Here is a 22,764-nt window from a genome sequence, read left to right as displayed (position 1 = left end):
GTTCGGAGAAGGAAAACATTCTGCGCCGCAGGCAGGCCGGACGTGACTTGTATTTACTTAGCTACCTGCATTCCGAAGTGTAGCTGCGGGTGGGAGGCTCCTTTTTTTCCGCGCCAGCTCCCGCTGAGCTTTGCCTAGGGACTGTGGGACAATCTGCTGGCCAGAGGGAAGAGCTTCCTTCTAGCACCTGACAATTGGTTTTGTGCAAAACTTCTCTGTGGTGTCCCCACACAGTCCCCTTCCTACTGTGCGGGCCACTTCTCGGGTTCTCTGCGGTAGTTCAGCCGAAGTGCAGGTTGTTCATGCCTCCTGGGAGGACGGCCGGAGCGCTGCAGGCCCGGACCTGGACGTCCAGCCGGGAGGGGCGGTCCCGGCGCTCGCGAGCTCCGCCCACGGCTCCCTATAAGTGGCTGCCCGGCTCGCGGCGGCGGCGGCAGCGGCGGCGGCGGCAGCGGCGGCGGCGGCGAGAGCAGGCTCAGGGTCTCCTGAGGCCGGTGGATCGTCCGACCGGCTTCCATAAGGCTTTGGCTTTCCAACTTCAGCTACAGTGTTGGCTAAGTTCGGAAAGAAGACAAAAAGAAGACCCGGGGGCAGCTTTGCTGTTGTTTTTTGGCCTTAGTCGTCCTTTGGGGTCTTTCGGCTTAAGGCTGTTGTGCTTTTACAGCGGTGCTCTATCTCCGGTTCCTCACACTCCTGTGAACAAGCCCCCGGGCAAGAGCGGCTAAAGCTACCAGCATCAGAACAAACTAGGAGAGAGCGCCTAGTGTCATGACCAAGGCAAGAGATCAGACCGGTCAGGAAGGATGCTGTGGTGAGTTGTTGGGTAATCAAATGCTTCAAGGGGTGTGAATGCAGGTGGGGACAGGGAGATGCAGTTCCATGAGGGTTGACTTCGGTTTTGATGGAGGTTCAAGAAGAATGTAAATTCAAAGTTTGAATAAAAGAGCATACTTATAAGCAAGGATAGAGTAACCTGGGCAGAGTGAAATTCGTTGCATTAAAAAACAAACCCCACAGAAGTTAAGAAATACTGAAACAAGAGTTTCTTCACTGCATGAAGTTGGGGCGGTTATTGACCAAGAGGCAATGCTGTATCTAAGTGGATGGTATTAAGTAAACTGAATGCATCAGTCTGTAAGTGACCTGATAAAAAGCACACATAATTACGACCAAAAGCAAATTCTAATCTGAGCACATTGGAGTCCTTAAATATGTTTTTTAACTTGTTCTCTGTGCCTTTATAGGATCCTTAGCAAACTACCTGACCTCAGCAAAATTCCTCCTTTACCTTGGCCACTCTCTCTCCACTTGGGTAAGTGAGAATGTACACAGTTCTTGAGGCATCGTTGCACAAGCTGTTGGTTGCTTTCATTGGAGACAGTTGCATTAGAGAACCTGCAGTCTTGTCATTTAGTTAAGTAAATAAATCGTTCTAAAACATATGTTTCAAAAAAAAAACCCATTGTTTTCTTTAAAGATGTTTCCCATGAGTATCAGTAAATTTTACTTAATAGTGACATTCTAAAGCTTACATAGACTGACAACTGTTTGAAACAAGATCCACAAGGGCAGAAAAACTTGCATAGTCACTAGAGTTAGTTAAATTCTATTTGGGCTTCGTACTGAACTGGAAAGGTTTCTCATGGGCCCTCTTGGGTTAATGTCTGGTAACAGCATGCAGCATTATGGAAACAGGGTAGACTGGTGAATACTGGCATATTAGGATCACAGTAGTATTGTAAGATGTGTTTATACCTAACTAAAAATCAAACATCTAAATAATAACAATTCTGATCTCCAAAGCTGTTATCTGTGGCTACTTAATTTGTGGGTAGTGTGAGCTGTGTTAAAAGCCACCACCCAATGAAAATTAGCTATGGATTCACCGTTCTCCCTTTGGCTTCCTATGTGGCTTTTGGAGAATCTCAGTCTTTTCTGCTGGCCTGGGTTCCTTGAAACACTCATTAGCATGCCAGCTGTGTTCAATGGGTAATTATTAGAAACTGTCAGGTTAAACAGTCATTCTTACTGCTTAAAAGTCACAGCTCTAAACATATTCTGTGCATTACAAATAAGGAAAAGAGTTTCAAAAGTATATTTTTAAATGTTAATCTCTCTTTAATGGAATCCCCTATTGGTTTTCTGTAAGACGTGAATGGAAACCATCACATGAGGAAATATATTCTCTATGCCCTTGAAAAATTATTAAGTTGGGTTGTTGGCTATCTAAGAATAGCAGTCCCAGATAACGTTTTAGAGAAGCAAGTTCCCATCTTTTTGAATGCTTAACAAAGGAGGTGATTCTACAAATAAATGTATAAACAAAGTGGAATTGACCAAAGTTTGCTTCAGCTTATGGGTATGAGGGGAAAAGCAAAGCAAAATAGTGAAGAACCCTTTATACATCTAAACCAATAGTTTGTTCTTCCAATTTAATTTAATAACAAGTATTAAAAGAACCAATAATAGAAGAGTGCCTGAAGTTCTCCATTCCAAATACTGATTAACTTCAAGGTTCATGTGACCTTTGGTGATAGACGGGGTGTCAGACTGTCTAGAAACAGGAGAGGGGCTATGTGTGTTCCAGGGCAAAGAGACTTTTGTCAAGAAAATTTAAAGCAGTTTCCAAAAGAAAAAGGAAAGATGCCTGTTGCAGTCTTATAGTAAATTGAGTAACTGGATAGGTCCTTAGGAGAAAGAGAGATGAAAAGGAAAAATAGCATCAGAATCTATATAAAGGTTAGTGGGATTTTACTCCTCACTGCAAAGGAATGCAAGAGAGGAGTGCTCTAAGGAGGTAATTTTATTTTATGTCCTTTGTCTCTTGTGGGCCACTCTGTTTGAGATATATATATATATATATATATATATATATATATATATATATATATATATATATATATATATAATTTAATTCTATTTCTATTTAATTATATGTACTTTTCCAACACTGGTAAATCATAGTTCCTTAGCTATCAGATATAGGAACTGTTGGACAGAAGATTCTCTAAAGTTAGGCTTCTGTTAATTTGTATGGTTTTTAATTTCTGACTTCCTTTTTACTAGTGGGTCAATACATTTTATACTACCATTGGAGTACAAAATAAGTAAGGAGTAGATGCTTTTGTTAAGGTTTTATAATTTAATTTAGTATGGACTTTTAATAAGTAACAACACAAATAACAATGTAAAGCAATGTAAAAAAAAAAAAACCAAAAAAACAAAAAGAGGAGCAAGTTCCTTCTGTTAACTTCCATGTGCATTTCAGCCCGTGTGCTCTGTATGTTCAAGAATTTACCTCTCTACTCATAAAGGCCTCTATCTTGTAGTGTGCCACCCGACAGTTCTTCCCTGTGCTCCTTTTCTTCATAGCATTCTACCACCTGTCCCGTGCTAGCTTACTTTTGTCTTTGTACACTGGAGCACCAGCAACATGAAAAACAGCCTGTGTGTTTTGTATACTACTGAAGTTTTGATGCCCACAGTAGCGTTGGGCACGCACCAGAAACCATTCTATGACCATTTATTAAGTAGATTAATTACTGTGGTTACTTAGTCTCAGATCCAGCGTGGGTAGATAGGTATGTAAACAAATATCAAAGTATAGTGAGAGGTGGTTTTTTTTTTTTTTTTTTTTTTTTTTTTTTTTGATGGGAGGGCAGAAAATGGAGGCATGAAAGGGATGAGTGATCACTCAGGCCAGTAGTCCTCAACCTGTGTGTCACAAGTCCTTAGAGAGTTGAACGACCCTATCAGAGGCGTCACCTAAGACCATCAGAAAACACAGATATGCTTTATAACAGTAACAAAACTACAGTTATAAAGTAGCAATGAAAATCTTATGTTGGGGTCACTCAACACAAGGAACTGTATTAAAAGGACACAGCATTAGGAAGGTTGACAACCTTTGACTCAGTCAACATTAACTTAGACATTAGCCAGTTCTTGAGATTTTTGTAAGTATATAATTTGTCACTTCTTAAATTAGAATAGTCAGAAGTTCCAACTTTGTTCTCCAAGCTGTAAATCTTGTGATCAATTTGAATTATATTTAGAAACTGTATCATTCTTTACCACAAGACTTCTCTACCTCTTCACTGTTAATATTTGGTGTCTGGAAATTCTTTTGTGGGTGGATAGATTCCTGAAGTATTTACCTACGTTAAGCTTCCTGCATGCCTGGAGGTTGTGATAACCCAACGCATCTCCAGACATCATTATCAAATGATCCCTGGAGAATAGAATCATCCCTAGTTGTGAATTTCATATTAACACAAACTGATTTAAATTTTGAATATTTAAGATTGTAACCTTAGTTTTATTAAAATGAATAGCAGTTGGCTTATCAATATAATAAGCCAACTTTTCTTTCAACATAGGAAATTTATCATGAGGATTTTGTGAGACTTTGGGAAGAGCTCAGAGTTAACATACTTTCACACAGGACCAAATATGTAAGGAACTTGGTCTATGATTTTAGTGATGATGTTGACAAGACATTATCTTTCTTCGTGTTAATCCATGACATCAAGGCTAGAGCTTACAATGTCTTAAAACGTCTATTCTAGACATCTTATACATTAACCTACTTGACTTATTTAAAAGTTGGTGTTAAATGTATACCACACTTATAACAACTGACAGTAAAATTCATTATATGTCCTGGAACTATGTGAAGATATAACATTTTCCCCCCAAATTGACGTGTATTAAAACAGTAATGACGACTTACTTACTTACTTAAGTATATTTATTTTAACACCTTGGGTCTTATGGGATCAGACTTTCTCCTTCTGATTGTTCTGCTATTGAGGGCTTTGAAATTTACTTGTGAAACACCAAACATTTTTTGTTGTTGTTGTTCTGTTTTGTTTTTTTTTTCTTAGATGATAGCTATGAAAACTATCGGAGGCCACAGGGTTCATTCTTATCTGTTCCTAAATTTAAAAAACTGGCTTGTATTAGCATGTAATGTAAACTAATGCCTACAAACTGTTAGCAATAAAGCTCAAATGTTTTCCATTGTGCTGGAATAAAGTTTTAACATTAGGCAAGTAGTCAGTTCATATCTGTTGACATGAAACATCATCCGATGTAGCTAGAGAGCACCCGTTTGATAAAGAAACAACTTCTTGAGTACAGTGGGCTACAAACTGAACATATTACTGCATACATTTCAGCCAATCATCTTTCTCTTGTTTAAGGGGGATCGGATGTGGCACTTTGCAGTGTCAGTCTTTCTGGTGGAACTCTATGGAAACAGCCTCCTCTTGACAGCTGTCTATGGGCTGGTGGTGGCAGGTTCTGTTCTGGTCCTGGGAGCCATCATTGGTGACTGGGTGGATAAGAATGCCAGACTTAAAGGTGAGTGCTGTTACATAACTAAGCCTGTGCTCTCTAGATCGGTCTGTGCTTCCTCTGGAATGGAGGAAATATTGGACTAAGAGAAATCAGTGTGACTAACTGACTTAGAGAAAGCACTCCTACAACACAACTGAAGGATGGGGCTTGGTGGCCATACCTGAACTCCAGATACTGAGGCTCCTGCACCAGCTGGAGAGCCAGGACACTGACCTAATAGATTTTCATTCTTTCGGCAGTTTGTCAGTGTCAAATGTTAACAATTAACCCTGTAATCAATTTTTCTGGGAATCATGTTAAACATTAAAAGTTTGCTTAGTGCTGGCTTCCCTGTGAGTATGAATTACACTAGAGGCCCTGGAAATGGCCTGAACATCTGTCCTCTGGATTACTGTGTTGCATATAAAGGGATGTGTAATGGAACCAAAAACTAAATATTGATACAAGGGAGAATAATTATGTCTAGACTGCAGACAGCTCAACTATAATTTCTAGGAGAAAAAGAAAAATTATAATTTATTGTGTATTGTTGTACATGATGATGTATTAACATTTATTCTAGGATATTAAGACATAATCATTTTTATATACAAGGGACTGAAAATAAGCAATCCATTCAGTTATCTAGAATATAAGAGAAATGTGGATAATTATTTGGAGCTTTGTCAATAATGCAAAGAGCTGGCCATACCTCCCTGAAGACAAACACTGTTATAACTAGTTGTGTTCAGTTCAATATAACTGCTTCTAAATAGTCAACAGTATTACCACGTTCTAGGATTTGGTGTTACAAGTACAAAGGTTATGAAGATTTTCCTGTTTTGATCAGAGCACATATAGAAAAAAATTTTCTGTATCCTGGAGAAAACAATTCTTTTTATTATACACGGGAATATTATCCTTAGGATAATTAGCCATAAATTTGTTGAGTATTGTAATTATGTGTTAGGAAAGTGCTGAGCTGGATGGAGAAGAAGAGTATGGTAAGATAGGGGTCTTCTATGCCTGTTTTATAATCAACTCACAAGTCACCCTTCATGCAAAATCCCTGATGCTTATGGAGTAGCGTCATCATTTCTTCCTCTGTGCTCTTTGAGACTTTGGTACCTTGGTTATTGTACTGATATGGTTATAGTAATCATCACACCATCCCTTCTTCTGGTGTGTTGGCAGTTGATATCTACTCCTTCGTTATGAAGGAATGAACGCACAATAAGTGCGTTCTATGTTGGGTTTTATTTCAGACTGCCTTCTGAGAGCAGCTTGTTGTCCTAAGCCTTTGATATGATATTCCAAGCCAGAATGGGCGTTACTGTCCGGATGACAAGATCTGTAATTATAGCTTATGCATTTCAGAATGCTTTCATGAATACTTTATTTGAGTTATCATTATGATTCCATAAAGGAAGGAAGGTGGATGTTATCACTCACACTTGCCAGGCATCGTCGTAAGAAGCATTAAGTATCCTGTCCTAGATCATCTACCTCATGAATGGTGGAGAAACAATCATTGGTTTCTAGCAGGCTTTACTCTAACAAGTGTTCTGCATGAAGGAGTGTGCCTCTAACGACTTGCAGTTTCTGTGATGGAAGGGTATAGCTTAGAATTTTATAGCAATGATGAACAAAATACCTATCAGAAGAAAGTTGCTACTCATGAATTTTTGGCAAATGTTTGTGTATTTTTGTTTGTCAAGACCATTTTATTAGACTAAGCCTTCCATGTAAGCAAGAGGTTACAGATTTTATAACTTCCCCCTTCACCTCCTTTGTAACCTCCTCTGTGTCTTTATTTTAGCCTGAACAACAAAGGCTTGAAAGATAAATCTTATCTGTAGAATAGTTCTATTTAGGGCAGCAGACTTTCTGGTAAATGTGTTAGATGAAAATGCAGTTATCACAAAAGACTTCAGCTAGTAGAAGAAAGTCCTGAGAGTATTATGTTGTTTGCAGATCTCACAGGTCTGGGTACAGAAAATAATGGAGGCAGAATTTACTGCTGGAAGGTTTTCTTTGGTAATCACGCATATACATCAATGTAGTTCAACAACTGTGTGGATGGAAGCATGTTCAAGACATGCTGGTGCAGTGACCATTGTGCTTTTGTTTTGTACAGTGGCCCAGACGTCACTGGTGGTTCAGAATGTGTCTGTCATCCTCTGTGGAATTATCCTGATGATGGTTTTCCTACATAAGAATGAGCTTCTGACCATGTATCATGGATGGGTCCTTGTAAGTTCTCTGTGGGCTTCTTGCTGTTTGTTTGTGTGCTTTCAGAGTCCTGAGGATAGAACTCAGAACCTCATAAGTGCTAAGCATACACTCCACCACAGAGTGCCTCAGGTCCTCCAGGATTATGGGTGACAGCAAATGAATATGTTCATAGCAGTGAAAATGTAAACTCTTTTGGTTTTTCTACTAGAATGTTTTAATATCAATTTCTCTGTCCACAGGTTACGTTGATTCTGTGATGTAATTTTGACAAGTATTTGTGGAATAAATGTTTTGGGTTTTTTGCATAAACTACAGAAAACACAAATATGAACAGTGTCATGCTCTATAATGTCTGACTCCTGGTACCGCTGTTCCGTGTATAGAGAGTAAAGTGGCTTGTTATGAATGAGATTAAAACTTTTTAAAAAATGTGAACTGACATTAACTGAAGGTTTTGTTTTTTGCTTTCATTCCTTAGACAGTCTGTTACATCCTGATCATCACTATTGCAAACATTGCAAATCTGGCCAGTACTGCCACTGCAATTACAATCCAAAGGGACTGGATTGTTGTTGTGGCGGGAGAAAACAGGAGCAGATTAGCAGGTAACTTGGATTATGAGTAGGAGTAGGGGCATTTTACTCGTGGCAAAGGATCCCACGAAGGATCTGGGAAGGTTTTTAAGAACAGTCCACAGAAGCACAGAGTTGTGTACTGTTCTGCTCTAGTTGTCAGACAGTGCAGTGATTTACCTGACTATTACCAAATTAATGTTGCTATTCTATCATGCTCTGCAAATCTAGCACATAGAAGATCTTGTTTGAACCTTTCCTTTTTTCCTTTTTAAATTATGCTGTTTCAGAGTTTTCGTTGTGATGGTGACATCACATACCCTCAGAACTATGGACAATTACATGTACTTTAAGGATCGTACCATTGCTTTTTTTTTTTTTTTTTTTTTTTAATACCCAGGAACAACACAATTGTTGCAAAGATTCTAGAAGTTATTTTCCACTTCAAAAAAATATTTGAATAGCAGTTACCTCACATCCTATACAATGCAAGGCTTTTTTTGAAATATGTTTTTAAGTGGATGATAGAATGTGTTTTTAGACAGTCTTGGTGTATGGGAAACACGAGAGCAAGGCATGCTTACAAGACACATGTATTAGTACTTCTAAGGCTCCAAATGCCCTCACTTACTTGTTATTCTTCTCCTTCTTTTCTATCTTCATCCTCCTCCACAGAGCACATAGGCTTGAGCTGGATTGATCATTACACAAGTGGAGGGCTACCAGAGCTACAGAGCTCAACTGACTCTGCTGGTCATTAAGATAATGAGTATCTCAAACACATTACACAGCAACAACCCTAGCAGACAAGAAAACCATTCTTGATGACTAAAGTGGCTTACTCCAGGATGCATAAGGGAAGATTATGTGCTGGGGTTAGCAAGTGGCTCTGTTTGACTAGACTAAAAAGAAGATAGGAAGAAAAGAGTAATTGAAAGAGAACAAAGTCTATGGGAGACCTGGAACAGGCTTGTCCAACCTGCCTGCATACGTCCTTAGATAGCTAGGAATGTGGCCCCACGTATTTGCAGGTGACTGACAATGTCATGCTTACCCCTGACCTAGAACAAAAGGAATTTGCCTGAATCATCACTTCCTGGTAGCAGTATTACAACCTGGAGAAATACTCCCGGGCTTTGGGGTTTGTGTATAAGGTGAGAGCAGTACAAGGAATGCACCCTGCAAGGAACTCTCCTTGTTCCTCCTCTCACTGTTCACTTACAAAATAATAGTAATAATTCCACATCTCTATTTTTTTGGTCATGTTGAAAGAGAAGATAAAACTTCTTTGTTCTGTTGTTAACTTTCCTTTTAACATTATTTTAAGCACATAACATGTATGTTTTAAAATTCAGAGGATATCAAAGTGTTTTTATTGAAAATAGGTCACAAATATATTTTTCTGACATGTTTGAAGAAAAACATTGGCATATACATTATTTTCTTTCACTTATCTGAATTTCTTAACTGTATTCATTTTGACTCTGTAAAGTCCATTAAATTAAAAGGGTTGTTTTAGGGAGCTGGAGAGATGGCTTGGTGCATAAGATCACATTCTCTTCTTCTGGAGGACATGAGTTCTGTTCTCAGGGAAGCCTCAAACAGTTGCCAAACTGTGGAGGGTCTGATACCCTAGGCTCTGTGGGCACACGTCTTTATGTGCACATATCTGCACAATACATATAATTAAAAAGAAATTAAAAGTTTTTAAAGTCTTTATGTGGTCCTAGTACAATTATACAAACAACATTACTCTGTGAGTTCACATAAAAGATGTTTTAGGACAACAAAAATATGACTGGCCAATTCTCAGCTAAATCTCTTTACTGTGAATTATTGCATAATATAGAAATCTAGAACAGGCAGCCTGTTTCTTTTCCCTGTGGACTTTCTCCAGTTTAAGAGGGGAAATGGAATGTCTGCTTTCCACTCCTGTTGGCCAAGTCTTAAGGGCTGAAGTGTAGTTACCAGAACAGTGAAGGAAGCCAACAAGCTTCCTTTCCTCATATTTAACCACAGCAGGTGTTAACTAAAAACCATGTTCTAAAACAGTAGACAGAGACTTCTTTAGTTCAGAAGGTCAGCAGATGTCTATCCATGGATTTTGGGTGTCATTTCTGCTGTAAGCAGAATTTTAAAAGTCAGGGGAAAGGGCCGTGGCTAAAGAAAATTAGAAGAGAAAAGAAGAAAAGTACTCTTTGTGGGGGACTCCAGCTGTTGCCTTGGCTTCTGTTGAGGAGAGGATATTAGGAAACAAAGTAGGAGATTGGGCTGTAAGACTGTGTGTGTGTGTGTGTGTGTGTGTGTGTGTGTGTGTGTGTGTGTGTGTAGGTGACTGATCATAAAGAGTAAGACTGTGAGTTGGCTGCTGGATGCTCCTCTTTCTTTATCCCAATATTCATTGATTGATTCCAGAGAGCTTTAAAATTGGAAGCTGTGTCATTGAGAGACTGAACAGGAGAAAGCAGTTGGATAGAGTGCTCCAGAAAAGGCATTGTTTTTCACATGTGTACTCTATTTTTTAAAACTTCTCTATAAACTAAGATATTTTTAGGTACTTGGTTTATTATTGTATTAAGATATTCTCTTTTACACGCAGTCTGTGTAACTTCCTTTCCCCAGGTTTTCCAACCCATCTGTTGCTTCCTTTCTTTTTTTTTTCTTTCGTTCTTTCTTTCTTTCTTTTTGTGGGACAATCTAGTAACAGTTTCTTAGGGTTTCTTTCTAATTATTCTGAAGAAAAATCCAGTGGTTTGCTTTGATCAAGCATGGCATATAAATTCTCTGTCTGAACTCTACTGGTTAAAAGCTGGTTTCACATTTTAGGGAGGAGAGCCTGTGGGCTCCTATTTATTTAGCAAATCCCTTTTGAAAAGACATATTCTTCTGTGTGGTATTATGTACTTATTACAGTGAAAGAAATTATTTCATGCCATGTTCTGTACTAAAGCTAAAGCCAAAACAACCAAATCAGAGCCAGGAGAACACTCATTGAGTCTTCATCTGAGAATAAATATAACTTCACAAATAGCATATTGAATATTTAGAAGATTGATTCTATTCTAGGCTATTACCAATAAAACAATCAGGTCTTCTAAACTGCTGCTTACTTTATTCTTCTCCAAAGATATAAAACCTGATTTCTTGACACAAATCATTACCTTCCTAAGCATCACATGAAAGATAAATCTGGGGTCTTGGGAGTTCTGTGACCATCTAGGGAAAGAGAAGCATTTAATTAAAACATTTCTTGTTGTTATGATGTTTTAAGATCCAGCTGTTATTACATCAATTATTTGCTTTTGGGATTCAGATTAGTGAGTTACTTGGATCAGCCCCTTGCGTCACCGTTGGCATATGCACTGGACACCTGCTTGTGGGCAGATAGACACTAGGAGCCTCTGCACAGACAGTTCGATGAAACCAATAGAGGCTGCCTTTGCCTTTCAAGTGAAAGGTGAAGAATATCAAAGTTCTCCCATTATCATACACACATTGTACACTCATAGGACTAATCAGGAAGCATTTGAAGACTAGAAGGAATGGAGGGAAGAAGAAAGGCAATTTTCCATGAATGTACTCATTAGTCATTGATTTTTCCTTGCCAACCCAGGTGATTGTTAAGGACCTACCTCATTAATCTCACCCGGCTTTGTGCTACAGGGCATGACAGAGGAGATAATTTTCTTAGCTGCCCTTCCTTCATCTTTGACTCAGTAGCACATTCCCAGGGTCAAACTTTAGAAAGCCTTTTCACTACCATGAAATCTTCATCAGCTCAGTCTTTGGCATCTGTGTCTTAGCCTACCACTCTTTCATCCTCCCAGCCCTCTCCCTCAGCTCTCAGCCCAAAGGCCCTGCATGACAGCCTATGACGTGCAGGTGCTCTCTCTTTTACCCAGTATAAATCCCAAGGTCAGTCATGATGACATGCTGACCTCCCTTATCCTTAGGTCTTTTGGCTCCCTCTCCATTTGTTTGGCTAACTCAGTCATCCCATTTAAATCCCAACTTTTCACAGTAGAGCAAGACTGGAGAAAAACAAGTGAATGATGTCAGTGTTTTCTGGAGCATAGAGTTGATCTTTTCCTTCATTCAGTAATCAAATCTTTTTTCTGCTTTCTGCCTTTTCCCCCCTTCCCGAGGGATTGTGTTACATTTTCACCTATGTCCTACAGGAACTCTTCTGCCTTCCTCACATCCTGCTGATGTTCCTTGTACTCTACTTTCTACTCTGGGCACCTGCTGAAAGATAAGAAAATAGTTTCCTGGAATTGGCACCAAGCTCTGAAAGCAACTTTCTTCAAGCCTTTGCCTGCTTGCTCCACTCTCTTTGAGGTTCTCTGTAGTTTCCACTGAACCATGAAGGTCCTTTTAAGTGCTCATCTTTCTCAATTTCACGAGTTCTGAACACCGATGATTTTGTTGTTCTTTGAAGCACTGTCCCCATTTGGTTTCCAGGACATTATACTCTTGTTTTTTTTATTATCTTGCTAGTTTCTACTGACTTTTCTGACTGTTAAACATTGGCATTCCCAACAATTTAACCCCTGTGAATTCTCTACACATGCTCTCTTGAGATTCCATTTAAAGTCATTGTTTTATAATTGTGTCTTATCTCTTTCCAAATCTTCAGCCTTATTTATTTTACCATTGGTCTCAACAGAGCCTCTTGAATATCAGTGAGTCTGTCAAGATCAGTATTTCCAAAATCAAATTTGAGTTCTCTTACACTAAATTTGACTATTCTAAAGCTACCTGTTTCTCAGTAAATAGTTAAGAAAAATAAACAACATTTTGTAGAGCCATCTTTGACTCCTCGTATTCTCTATTCATCATAATCTATAACCAGCTCATCCTAATTCTGCCTTTAAAGCAACCTGTGGGTTCTAATCCCTTTGTGGAGATTCACAGGGGTCACATATCAGATATCCTGCATAATTTACATTATGATTCATAAGAGTAGCAAAATTACAATTATGAAGTAGTGATGAAGTAATTTTATAGTTGGGGGTCACCACAACATGAGGAACTGTATTAAAGGGTTGTAGCATTAGGCAGGTCAAGAGCCACTGCCTTAAAGGAGCATTTTATTTGTCTTGCCACATTTTACTTGTTAGATGTATTTGTATGCCTGTTTATGAACACATTTCTATACATATATGTAATATGCAATTTATATTATATATTGCATACTGGCTTTTCCTCGAGAATGTTAAATTCAAGAAAACATGGGAGGACAGGTTTTTTGTTTTTGTTTTTTTTTTTTTTTTTCCACCCACAGTAAATGGTTTGGCCAGAGAGTACCTTCAGGGGCAAGCCTTTCAGGAGTCTGCGCTGTTGGTTTATATTTACACACATAAATGGTCAGGCTCTCTTTCTTTGGTTGGAACTCTCACTCAACTATCTCTTGTACCTACCTCCATAGACATGAATGCTACCATTAGAAGGATTGACCAGCTAACCAACATCCTGGCCCCCATGGCTGTCGGCCAGATTATGACATTTGGTTCCCCAGTCATTGGCTGTGGTTTTATTTCCGGCTGGAATTTGGTGTCCATGTGTGTGGAGTACTTCTTGCTCTGGAAGGTTTACCAGAAGACCCCTGCACTGGCTGTCAAAGCTGCTCTCAAGGTAGAGGAGTCAGAACTGAAGCAGCTGACCTCACCTAAAGGTAATTGCATAACCACTGGCTCTGTGCTCCACGCTCACACTTAGACCTCGAACTTTTCAATGAAGACAGGCTCTAGTCCAGGCTGTGTTTCCAGGGAAAGCCTAGATGATTTGTAATATCATCTTTTGATATTTTTGGAAAGAACAGTGGGTTGGATCTAAGAAGGCTTGGGGTTAGATCCCTGGACCTTTTTCTTGATGTAAGCAGTGGACACAGAGAAACAGTTGATTGAGGACACCTGGGAAGATGGTTCATAGAAATGGGAAGATGAGAACATGAAAATTTCCAATATTTTCTGAGGAGAATAAAATTGCCATTTGGAAACTAGGAAGCAGAAAGAGAGGCAGGATTTTTCCAGAAGGGGAGGCTGGTTTTCTGTTAAATTAGATCTTAATGAGGTCCCAGAAAATAAGATACTTTATTTCCCCACATAATTTTTATGCTTTATTTGATGAGTTTTGCTGCAATTTACTTCAGTGAGAATGTAATATCTAAAAGAAATAGAGGTTTAAAAAGAGACCAACAGGGCTGGAAAGATGGTTCAGCAGTTAAGAGCACTGGCTGCTCTTCCAGAGGTCCTGAGTTCAGTTTCCAGCAACCACATGGTAGTTCACAACCATCTGTAATGGAATCTGATGCCTCTTCCAGTATGTCTGAAGACAGTGACAGTGTACTCATAGGTAAAATAAGTGCAATCTTAAATAGTAAAAGAAAAGAGAGACCAATAGTATTTTTCAAGCAAAACTGTACTTGGGAGTTATTCCACAGCTGTAATTCATAACTTACCAGTAAAAGAAAAACACATTAGAATGTAGTAGTCAAGGAGTTACATATAGGAGAGGAATAGGAAAATAATTGGCTTTTACTCCTTATGTTCTTCCTCTAAAATAATGATGTGTCTTATTAACAGATACTGAGCCAAAACCTTTGGAGGGAACTCATCTAATGGGTGAGAAAGACTCCAACATCCGTGAACTTGAATGTGAGCAAGAGCCCACTTGTGCCTCCCAGATTGCTGAGCCCTTCCGCACTTTCCGAGATGGATGGGTCTCCTACTATAACCAACCAGTATTTCTGGCTGGCATGGGCCTGGCTTTCCTCTATATGACAGTCCTAGGATTCGACTGTATCACTACAGGGTATGCCTACACTCAGGGGCTGAGTGGTTCCATCCTCAGTATTTTGATGGGAGCATCAGCAATAACTGGAATAATGGGAACTGTGGCCTTCACGTGGCTACGTCGAAAATGTGGCCTTGTTCGGACTGGTCTATTCTCAGGATTGGCCCAGCTTTCCTGTTTGATCTTGTGTGTAATCTCCGTGTTCATGCCTGGAAGCCCCTTGGACCTGTCTGTTTCTCCATTTGAAGATATCCGTTCTAGGTTTGTGCATGTAGAGCCAGTGTCCCCAACTACCAAAATACCTGAGACCGTCTTTACAACAGAAATGAGTATGTCCAATGTGTCTAATGTTGTTGATACTGTTCATGAGATGAGTACTAAATCCGTCCCAGTGATATCTGTCAGCCTGCTGTTTGCGGGAGTCATTGCTGCTAGAATCGGTAAGAACTCACTTTCTGCATAATAAAAAAAAATTACAAACATCATTTTAGAAACCTAGTGCAGAGTCCAATAATAAATTATCTGACATACTTCATAGATGTTAGTTTAGGCAAAACCTACAGTTAATATGTAAGATTTACTCTGTAAGCATAAAATTTCACTTAATAGTTTAAACTATACATTTGCACGTGTATGTGTGTGTGTATATATATATATAAGTGTTTAGGGATTTTTTTTTCAAATTGTGTGTGTGGGTGTGTGTGTGTGTGTGTGTGTGGTGTGGTGTGGTGTGGTTAGAGAGAACCCAGGATCTTATGCATGTTAAGTGAGCACTCTAATTCTGAGCTACATCCCTAAATGAATATTTCTAAGTCTTTCCCCATTTCCATGTGTGTCTGTGTGGGTGTTACTGGGGATCAAACCTAGAGCTTTCTGCATGCTAGAGAAGTGTCTTAAATTGTTACTCTTCTAAAGACAATGGTTATTTAAAATAAAAAGTTCTTCAAAGTCTTCTCTAGCTGTGTGCATTTACTATATACTTTGCCTCACATGAGTTTTAAACTTCTGTCAGGAAGCATTATGTAAAGGTACTTTACAGAGCAGAATTTAAGTAATCATTAATGGGACACTGGTAAATGGCCTCCGAATCTATTCACTCTCGAAATAAAACCATATTTATCTTGTGATACAGAGCAATTCATTAATTTATCAGAGATATTAATACTCAGTCAAGACAGCTTTATTGGGAGCCCTGTGCTACTCAAGCGGCAATATAACAATGGTTTAAAGTTTCTGTGCTCTTTAGCTGTGGCAGCACATTGGGTCACTGTAAACTTCAGAAGTGCTTGAGTTTATAGGCTTTGCATCCTTGATGCTTTTGTAGTCTGTGTAACTACAGCATAACAAGGCTGACAAGCTTGTGACTCAACTTTGTTGTATCTTGCAGCTGGGAAAATAATTTCTTGAAGGCATTAGTACATACTAATAAGTTATATAATATACTATATGTTAATAAATTATATAAGGCAAAATGTGATTAATACTTTCTATATATGGACAAGTCAAAGGTTGTAGAGCTTCAATGTGTTTAGCATATATTAATATACTTAGATACTGTGAGCTATATAATTATACATGAAATTATACAATTTCTAAAATATTTTTTACCATACAGGTCTTTGGTCCTTTGATTTGACTGTGACACAGTTGCTGCAAGAAAATGTAATTGAATCTGAAAGAGGCATTATCAATGGTGTGCAGAACTCCATGAACTACCTTCTCGACCTTCTACATTTCATCATGGTCATCTTGGCCCCAAATCCTGAAGCTTTTGGCTTGCTGGTGTTGATTTCAGTCTCCTTTGTGGCAATGGGACATCTTATGTATTTCCGATTTGCCCAGAAGACTCTAGGCAACCAGATTTTTGTTTGTGGTCCTGATGAAAAAGAAGTTACAGATGAAAATCAACCTAATACATCTGTTGTGTAAAAATAGTTTAGCTGTGGCCTCTGTTACTAGATTGTGGAGAACAAGTGTGCTTACTTTGTACTGCAGAATTCCAATAAATGCCTGCATTTTTCTCTGGTTTTACCACAGCTGTGCCTTAAGGGCTAGGAGCACTAACAAACCTTCACCAGCAAAGATGGTTATTTCTCCTTACATGTAAACATGGGATAATAGGAAGAGGGAGAGGAAATGTCAGCATGTGTATAGGAAGGATTTAATGGTAAAGTGATCTTCCTTTACTCTTAAGAGTATATTAAATTTTAAAGAGTGACTATCAGGTGAGTTAAATTATTCCTTAGCAGATATTTGTTGTCTACAAGAATGCTGATAAATCAATTCATCCTATAACTCACTCTTGTAAAAGTCTGGCCCACTTCCCTTTTTTAACAATCAGTAATATTTTTCTCAGTTATATTACAGAAACAAGTTTTTATCCTTGTATGAAGATTATGATCTGATATCAAGTATTATTCTTATTCATCCCATTGAACTTAAGGAATTTATTATATGTGGAGAATGAAATACCTAACTAGACTTGTCCAAAAGGTTCGTGGTATCACTTTTGCATTTTGACTACCAGGGAAAAATATTACAGTAATGTGTGTATGTGGCTCTTCATAAAACGACTCTCAGAATCTGCAGAAGGAAAACAAGCTGTAGATTTCTAGTGCAGTACAGGATGATTTAAAGCACGTTATTAGTGTGGATATAGAAACTGGAAGCTAATGGTGAGGACCTCATGTAACCAGAGTCACTGTCCCCAGCGATCACTATGTTGGTATATGAGAGAGCTGGCCCCAAGCCTGGCACCTTACAGGCAGGAAAGCAGCCCACACTTAGGAAGGACTGCAAATCAATGATGTGCTTCTGTAGAACATTTTACCTTCGCTGGCTTGGGCCAATGTATCATCTCTGTTTTTGTTTTGTTTTGTTTTTTTCCCTAGAGCAAGAATAGTCACAAAGGTTCCCCTTTCAACATCCCTGAAAAAAATAAAGGAAAAAAAAAACTGTTTGTAAATATTTTTTAAACTGTTCTGCAAGACTTTTTGTAACATGCAGTACCAACATGGGACATTGCCTTAACTTTTGATGCACTTTCATGGAGACTGCCATGCATTGCTATGAGCACTTTCTTTGTCTTTCAGTTTAATCTTTTCTTTCACCTTTCTACAGTATCACATGATTTACTATGTTGTAAAATCTTCATAAAATATTTCTATATAAAATGTTTATAAAATCTTCATTTTTCCTTTACTGAGTTGTGTTCTCCAATTATTGTTACTTATCTCAAGATTTGCATATAAAAAGGATTTGCTGTCATTATAGCCTTTGGAACTAAGTGTGCTGTGGTCAATTTCACCTCTCACATGCCCCTCCCTATCCCACCCTGCTTTTTGCTGCCCTCCAGTAACTTCTCCCCTATGTCCTTCTGACCACATCTTGTCCTTCCTTGTCACCTAGCCATACCTTATCCTTGTAGTTTGTACTCTCACTCACATCTGAACTCAAATCTGTCTCCATGTACACACTGAGGATGAGAACCGGTGTATGAAACAGAACTTGTTTGTCATCATTTTGCTTACAATTATATTTTCCAGATCCATCCATTTTCCTGAGATTATCCAATTCTCATCTGTCCTCACAGTGGAAAAAGATTCTCTTGTGTATATCTGGCACATCTTCATTATTTCATCTCTTCCTTAACACGTAGGTTATCTCCACTTCCTTGCTATTGTTAAGAGAGCAGTGACTAATGCGGATGGGCAGGTATCTCTGTGGTAGGATATAGAATCCTTGGTGATAAGCCCTGGAGTAGTATAGTTGACTCATGGCACTTCTGTCTTTAACTTTTATGGACTTTCCATAATGATTTATATAACGGCTATGTTAGTTTTCAGTCCTACCAGTGATGAACATGGGTTCTTTTTTCCCAGATCCTTGCTGGCACTTGCTATCAGATTTCTTATGGTGGTCATTCTGTTGAGTGAGGTGGTATCTCAGCATACCTATAATCTTCTCTGATGACTGGGGATGTTGAACAAGTTTTGAAATTCTTGTTAGTTACTTAGGATTTTTCTTTCTGGGAGAGTTATTCATTAGCCCATTTCTTGATCAACACTTTAGGGAAATTTGTGTTTGGTTTTTATAGTTCTTTGTAAATTCTGGATATCAGTGCCCTGTCTGATATTTGGCTGCTTGTTTTGCAAGGCATCTGTTCCTTTGGTAGCTTGTTTAGAAACTTTTAATCTCATGTAGGCCAATATGCTGATTCTTAGGGCCAATTATTTAAGTTATTTTTGTTATAGGACATCTAGATTGAATAATGTGTTTTTCTCTGTAAAGGGCCACAGTTTTTGGTTTATGTTGTCCTGGATGAAAGCTCAGTAAACACAGAGCCCTGGACACACTCTTTGACTTTGAGTCAGTCATACCACAGTTGTAGGTTCCTTCTGCAAATTGGAGGTAATACTATAAAAGCAGCCCTACCTGTCTTAGTACTCCCTGGATTAAATTAAACAAGTGAGACCATGTGAAGCAGTTGAGGATGGTGATATCCTCACAAGGGATTGGGCCTGAGTAACAGAGGAGACCATTTACTGAAGACATGGTCCAGGCACCACACTGTGACCAGGGTTGCTGAGTGCAAATGTAACAGACACGGTGGACAAAGATCCCTTTTCCCCTAAAATTGGGAGTTTCTGCCATCAGTCCTTAGCTACAGACCTGGAGATTGCACAGGCAGCAGATGCCAACTGTTAGGCTTGTCTTCAATTTTAAGCAGGCCCTCCTCCACGCCTTCCCAGAGGTCAAGCTGGGGATAGATATCTGCTCAGTGTGTTTTCAGCCATAGCTGAAGGTCTGTGACCTTGTGCAGTGAATAGAACCATCTGAGAAGGAAAAGATCCCAGTGCTTGATGCAGGCACCTCGCCAAATGTCAGACCCACAGGAGCAGTGAAGAGTTAATAGGACTTTTACAGTGGCTGCTCTTATCTTTGCAGGCTACTGCACTGAACAGGAGGAGGAGCAAAACGAGGGGAATGTTTGCTGGTTTACTGCCTGCAGGCTTAGAATTATGTCAGGAGTAGAAGACTAGGACTTTTTTTTTTTTTTTTTAAAGAATTCCTCACTGGGTTCCCACTTGAAAACACAGTTATGCAATTTGTTCATTCTTTTTTCCTTGTGCTCTTTTTTCATTCTCTGAAGGCTCTTTAAGCTGCTTCTTCCAACAGACTTCTTTGGGTTGTATATTAAGCACAGAGAAGACACAATTTTTTTCTTTCCCTTTTATTAATTTTCACTACTTGCACAAAACATTTGTTGTGACATTTCTTGGCATATGGATATCCTGCTCTCTACTTCATTTCCTCTGTTCTTCTCTAGCCCTTCTTTTGACCCCTTCCTCTTCTCTAATGGTCTCATCTCCTTGTGCAACCCCCCCCCCCTTTTTTTTATTTTGTTTTGTTCTCGTTCCTAAAATGAGGGAAATGCAATTCTTCCCTTTCTGGTCCACTTCACTTAACTTTCAAAGAAATATTCCAGCCCCCACCTCTCCCACCTCTCCTCTACCCCACCCACCAGTAACAAAGCTAGCAAGCTATATTCACTGTCCCTTGCCCTTTGTGAAGTAAAAAGTCCCTTTCCCATACACTCTAAGGAAAAAAAGCACACACAGAGACACAAAGAATTCTGAAGGTACCCACACCCAAGGCCTGTGGGTAGGGAATGAGGTGTGCTCAGGGTCCAGGGCTCAGGCAGCAAGTACATGACCCCTTATCGTGTAATGTGGACCGATGCTGGCAGCACCTGGAACTCTTAAATAGTGACAATCTTGAAAACACACCAAAAATATAAACCAAACAAGCAAACAAAGAAAATGCACGTGCTGCCTTTTGAGAGATGGGTGGGAGGAGAATTCGAATTTTCTACTGAGGTAGTTTATGAATAAGTGGATGATATTTTCATAAAGCTAGTGATTATGCAAAGAAATTCACACAAAAATAACAAAGTCTAAAGAACCAGGGAGAACTCAGCAAACATTTGTGATGTAAATTTCAAACTAGAAAGCATTTATTACCTATCATATCAATGTTAAGGATTTTGGCATTTCATTTCTTTACTCATGCACTGCCTGTACTGATGGGTTAAACAGTGTTTTTAAAAACAACTTTTAAAGTTTTCCTGAATTGTCACGATAATACACTCCTCTTGGACAAAAAGAAAACCATGCAGGATTTGACTGAAAATACTCACTTGGAACGTATTCTGAGTTTTTGGGAGTAACTACATTAATTATTATAATTTTTTGATGAAGTGAAAGAGATACTTTCTTGTTTTATAATGATAGTTTGTTTGCCAAGGTTTTTTTTCCTCTACTGATCAATCTGTGGTTATATCCAAAGTTCAAAGAAAGACAAAAAGTCAAGTTCACATTCACTGTTGGTATATTCATCAAGAATTCTAAAGATCTACTAAATAAGTAAGTAGCTACACAAACTTCCTAATATATTTCACCATGATTAAGAAATGAATTTAGGGGACTATAGAGGTGATTCAGCAGTTAGGGACACTTGCCATTCTTACAGAAGACTGGTTCACTTCTTAGCACTCACATGGCACAGATCCACCTCAGTCTTCAGGCCTCTGGGAGCACATGCACACATGTGTGTTCACATGTGGAACACACACTGACACATGAATCGAAATACATACAAATTTTTAAAGTAAATAAATTTAGCCTAAGATTGTAGATAAGACCAAAAACTAAACTAAAACGCCCAAAGAAAACAAAACAAACACCCCCTTCCCCCAGTTTCATCTCTTCCCTCAAATTATTCTTTCTTCAAACTCTCAGGAAGCCTAGCTAAGCAGTACAACTTCATCCAGGGTGCCTTCTTTCTTCTCTTTGATCCACCCTTCAGAATAATCCTTGCTATCAGAATATTTCTCTTGTGCAAGATGGTAGCTCAAGAATAGAGTAGAAATGCTTGAGTCTTGTGACAGCGTGTGCATATTTTACCTGACAGGTCTGAATGGTTCATCTTCTTCATAATTTAAAAATTAAAAAGCATAAATCATTTTTGTATGTAGGCTTGCTCATATTTTTCATATCTACAGGGGAATATGTACTTTTTATAAGGAGTGGACAAGGGGAATAACAAAGCACAGGTGACTTCTTTTATCCCATGCCTTGTGTGAATTGGGGTAGATTTTCTATTTGAACATTTCCTTATTGAATTTTACTAGAAGAAAAGTGCACTGTCACATTCTTAAAATAACTATTTTCAAATTATCTTAGGTGGTTGCTGTCCTTACTGCAGCATGTATACATGAAACTTTTTAGAACAAATTTTCAATGCCCTATAATAAATAACACAGGGCATGTTGTAGTTTAGGTCAGACTTAAAGGTTTTTGTATTATAGTCTAGAAAAAAATTTTTCATTGATATATTTAATATTTTGTTTAGCATTATATATTTGTCAACTGGATGCAAATTTTATCACTTAATTCTAAGGTATTTAGGTAAAAGATATTTGGGATAGTAGTAGAATAGAGAGAGATAATATCTTATCCATTTAATTCCCACCATAACTCAGTGAAAAAGACATTCTTGCACAAACAAGAAAGACTGACCTGTAGAATAAATATTGTATGAGTACAGGGTCAGAACAGGAGCTCAAACCATTTATGTCTACTTTCCTCTCTACCACTCAAAGCCTCATAGGAGCTTTCCTAGTGGGAAATGCCAGAAAACCCCTTGTGTTCTTGAGGGACCTATTTATATCAACTGCATCTTATGCTCAAAATGGGCAGAATTCTGTCAGCTAGCTGAATGTAAGGATTTCTAATTGGGTTTCCAGGGGACTAGTTTTTCC

At 38.6% G+C, this 22,764-nt stretch overlaps 1 protein-coding gene across 1 annotated transcript; it reads left to right on the top strand.

Annotated features, from left to right (window-relative positions):
- The first annotated feature begins 453 nt into the window (after positions 1–453).
- On the top strand, positions 454–18,143 carry SLC40A1 (solute carrier family 40 member 1). The gene is made up of 8 exons (XM_080933292.1): positions 454–811; positions 1,245–1,312; positions 5,205–5,364; positions 7,478–7,593; positions 8,054–8,180; positions 13,576–13,821; positions 14,732–15,382; positions 16,558–18,143. The coding sequence occupies exons 1-8, from the start codon at positions 769–771 to the stop codon at positions 16,869–16,871; spliced, it is 1,725 nt and encodes a 574-aa protein (XP_080789418.1). The 5' UTR covers positions 454–768; the 3' UTR covers positions 16,872–18,143.
- Positions 18,144–22,764: the final 4,621 nt, after the last annotated feature.

This window comes from Micromys minutus, assembly GCF_963924665.1.
Source record: "Micromys minutus genome assembly, chromosome: 19".
Classification (NCBI taxonomy): Eukaryota; Metazoa; Chordata; class Mammalia; order Rodentia; family Muridae; genus Micromys; species Micromys minutus.
Note: the sequence above shows the minus strand (reverse complement) of the source record. Positions and strands in the feature narration are given on the sequence as shown.

What these genes read in the sequence shown, in the direction of transcription:
- SLC40A1 (XM_080933292.1), top strand. Translation starts at nt 769, where the DNA reads ATGACCAAGGCAAGAGATCAGACCGGTCAGGAAGGATGCTGTG. An exon ending in TAAGAATGCCAGACTTAAAG is followed by an intron (nt 5,365 to 7,477) that starts GTGAGTGCTGTT and finishes TGTTTTGTACAG; the next exon opens with TGGCCCAGACGTCACTGGTG. An exon ending in AGTCATTGCTGCTAGAATCG is followed by an intron (nt 15,383 to 16,557) that starts GTAAGAACTCAC and finishes TTTACCATACAG; the next exon opens with GTCTTTGGTCCTTTGATTTG.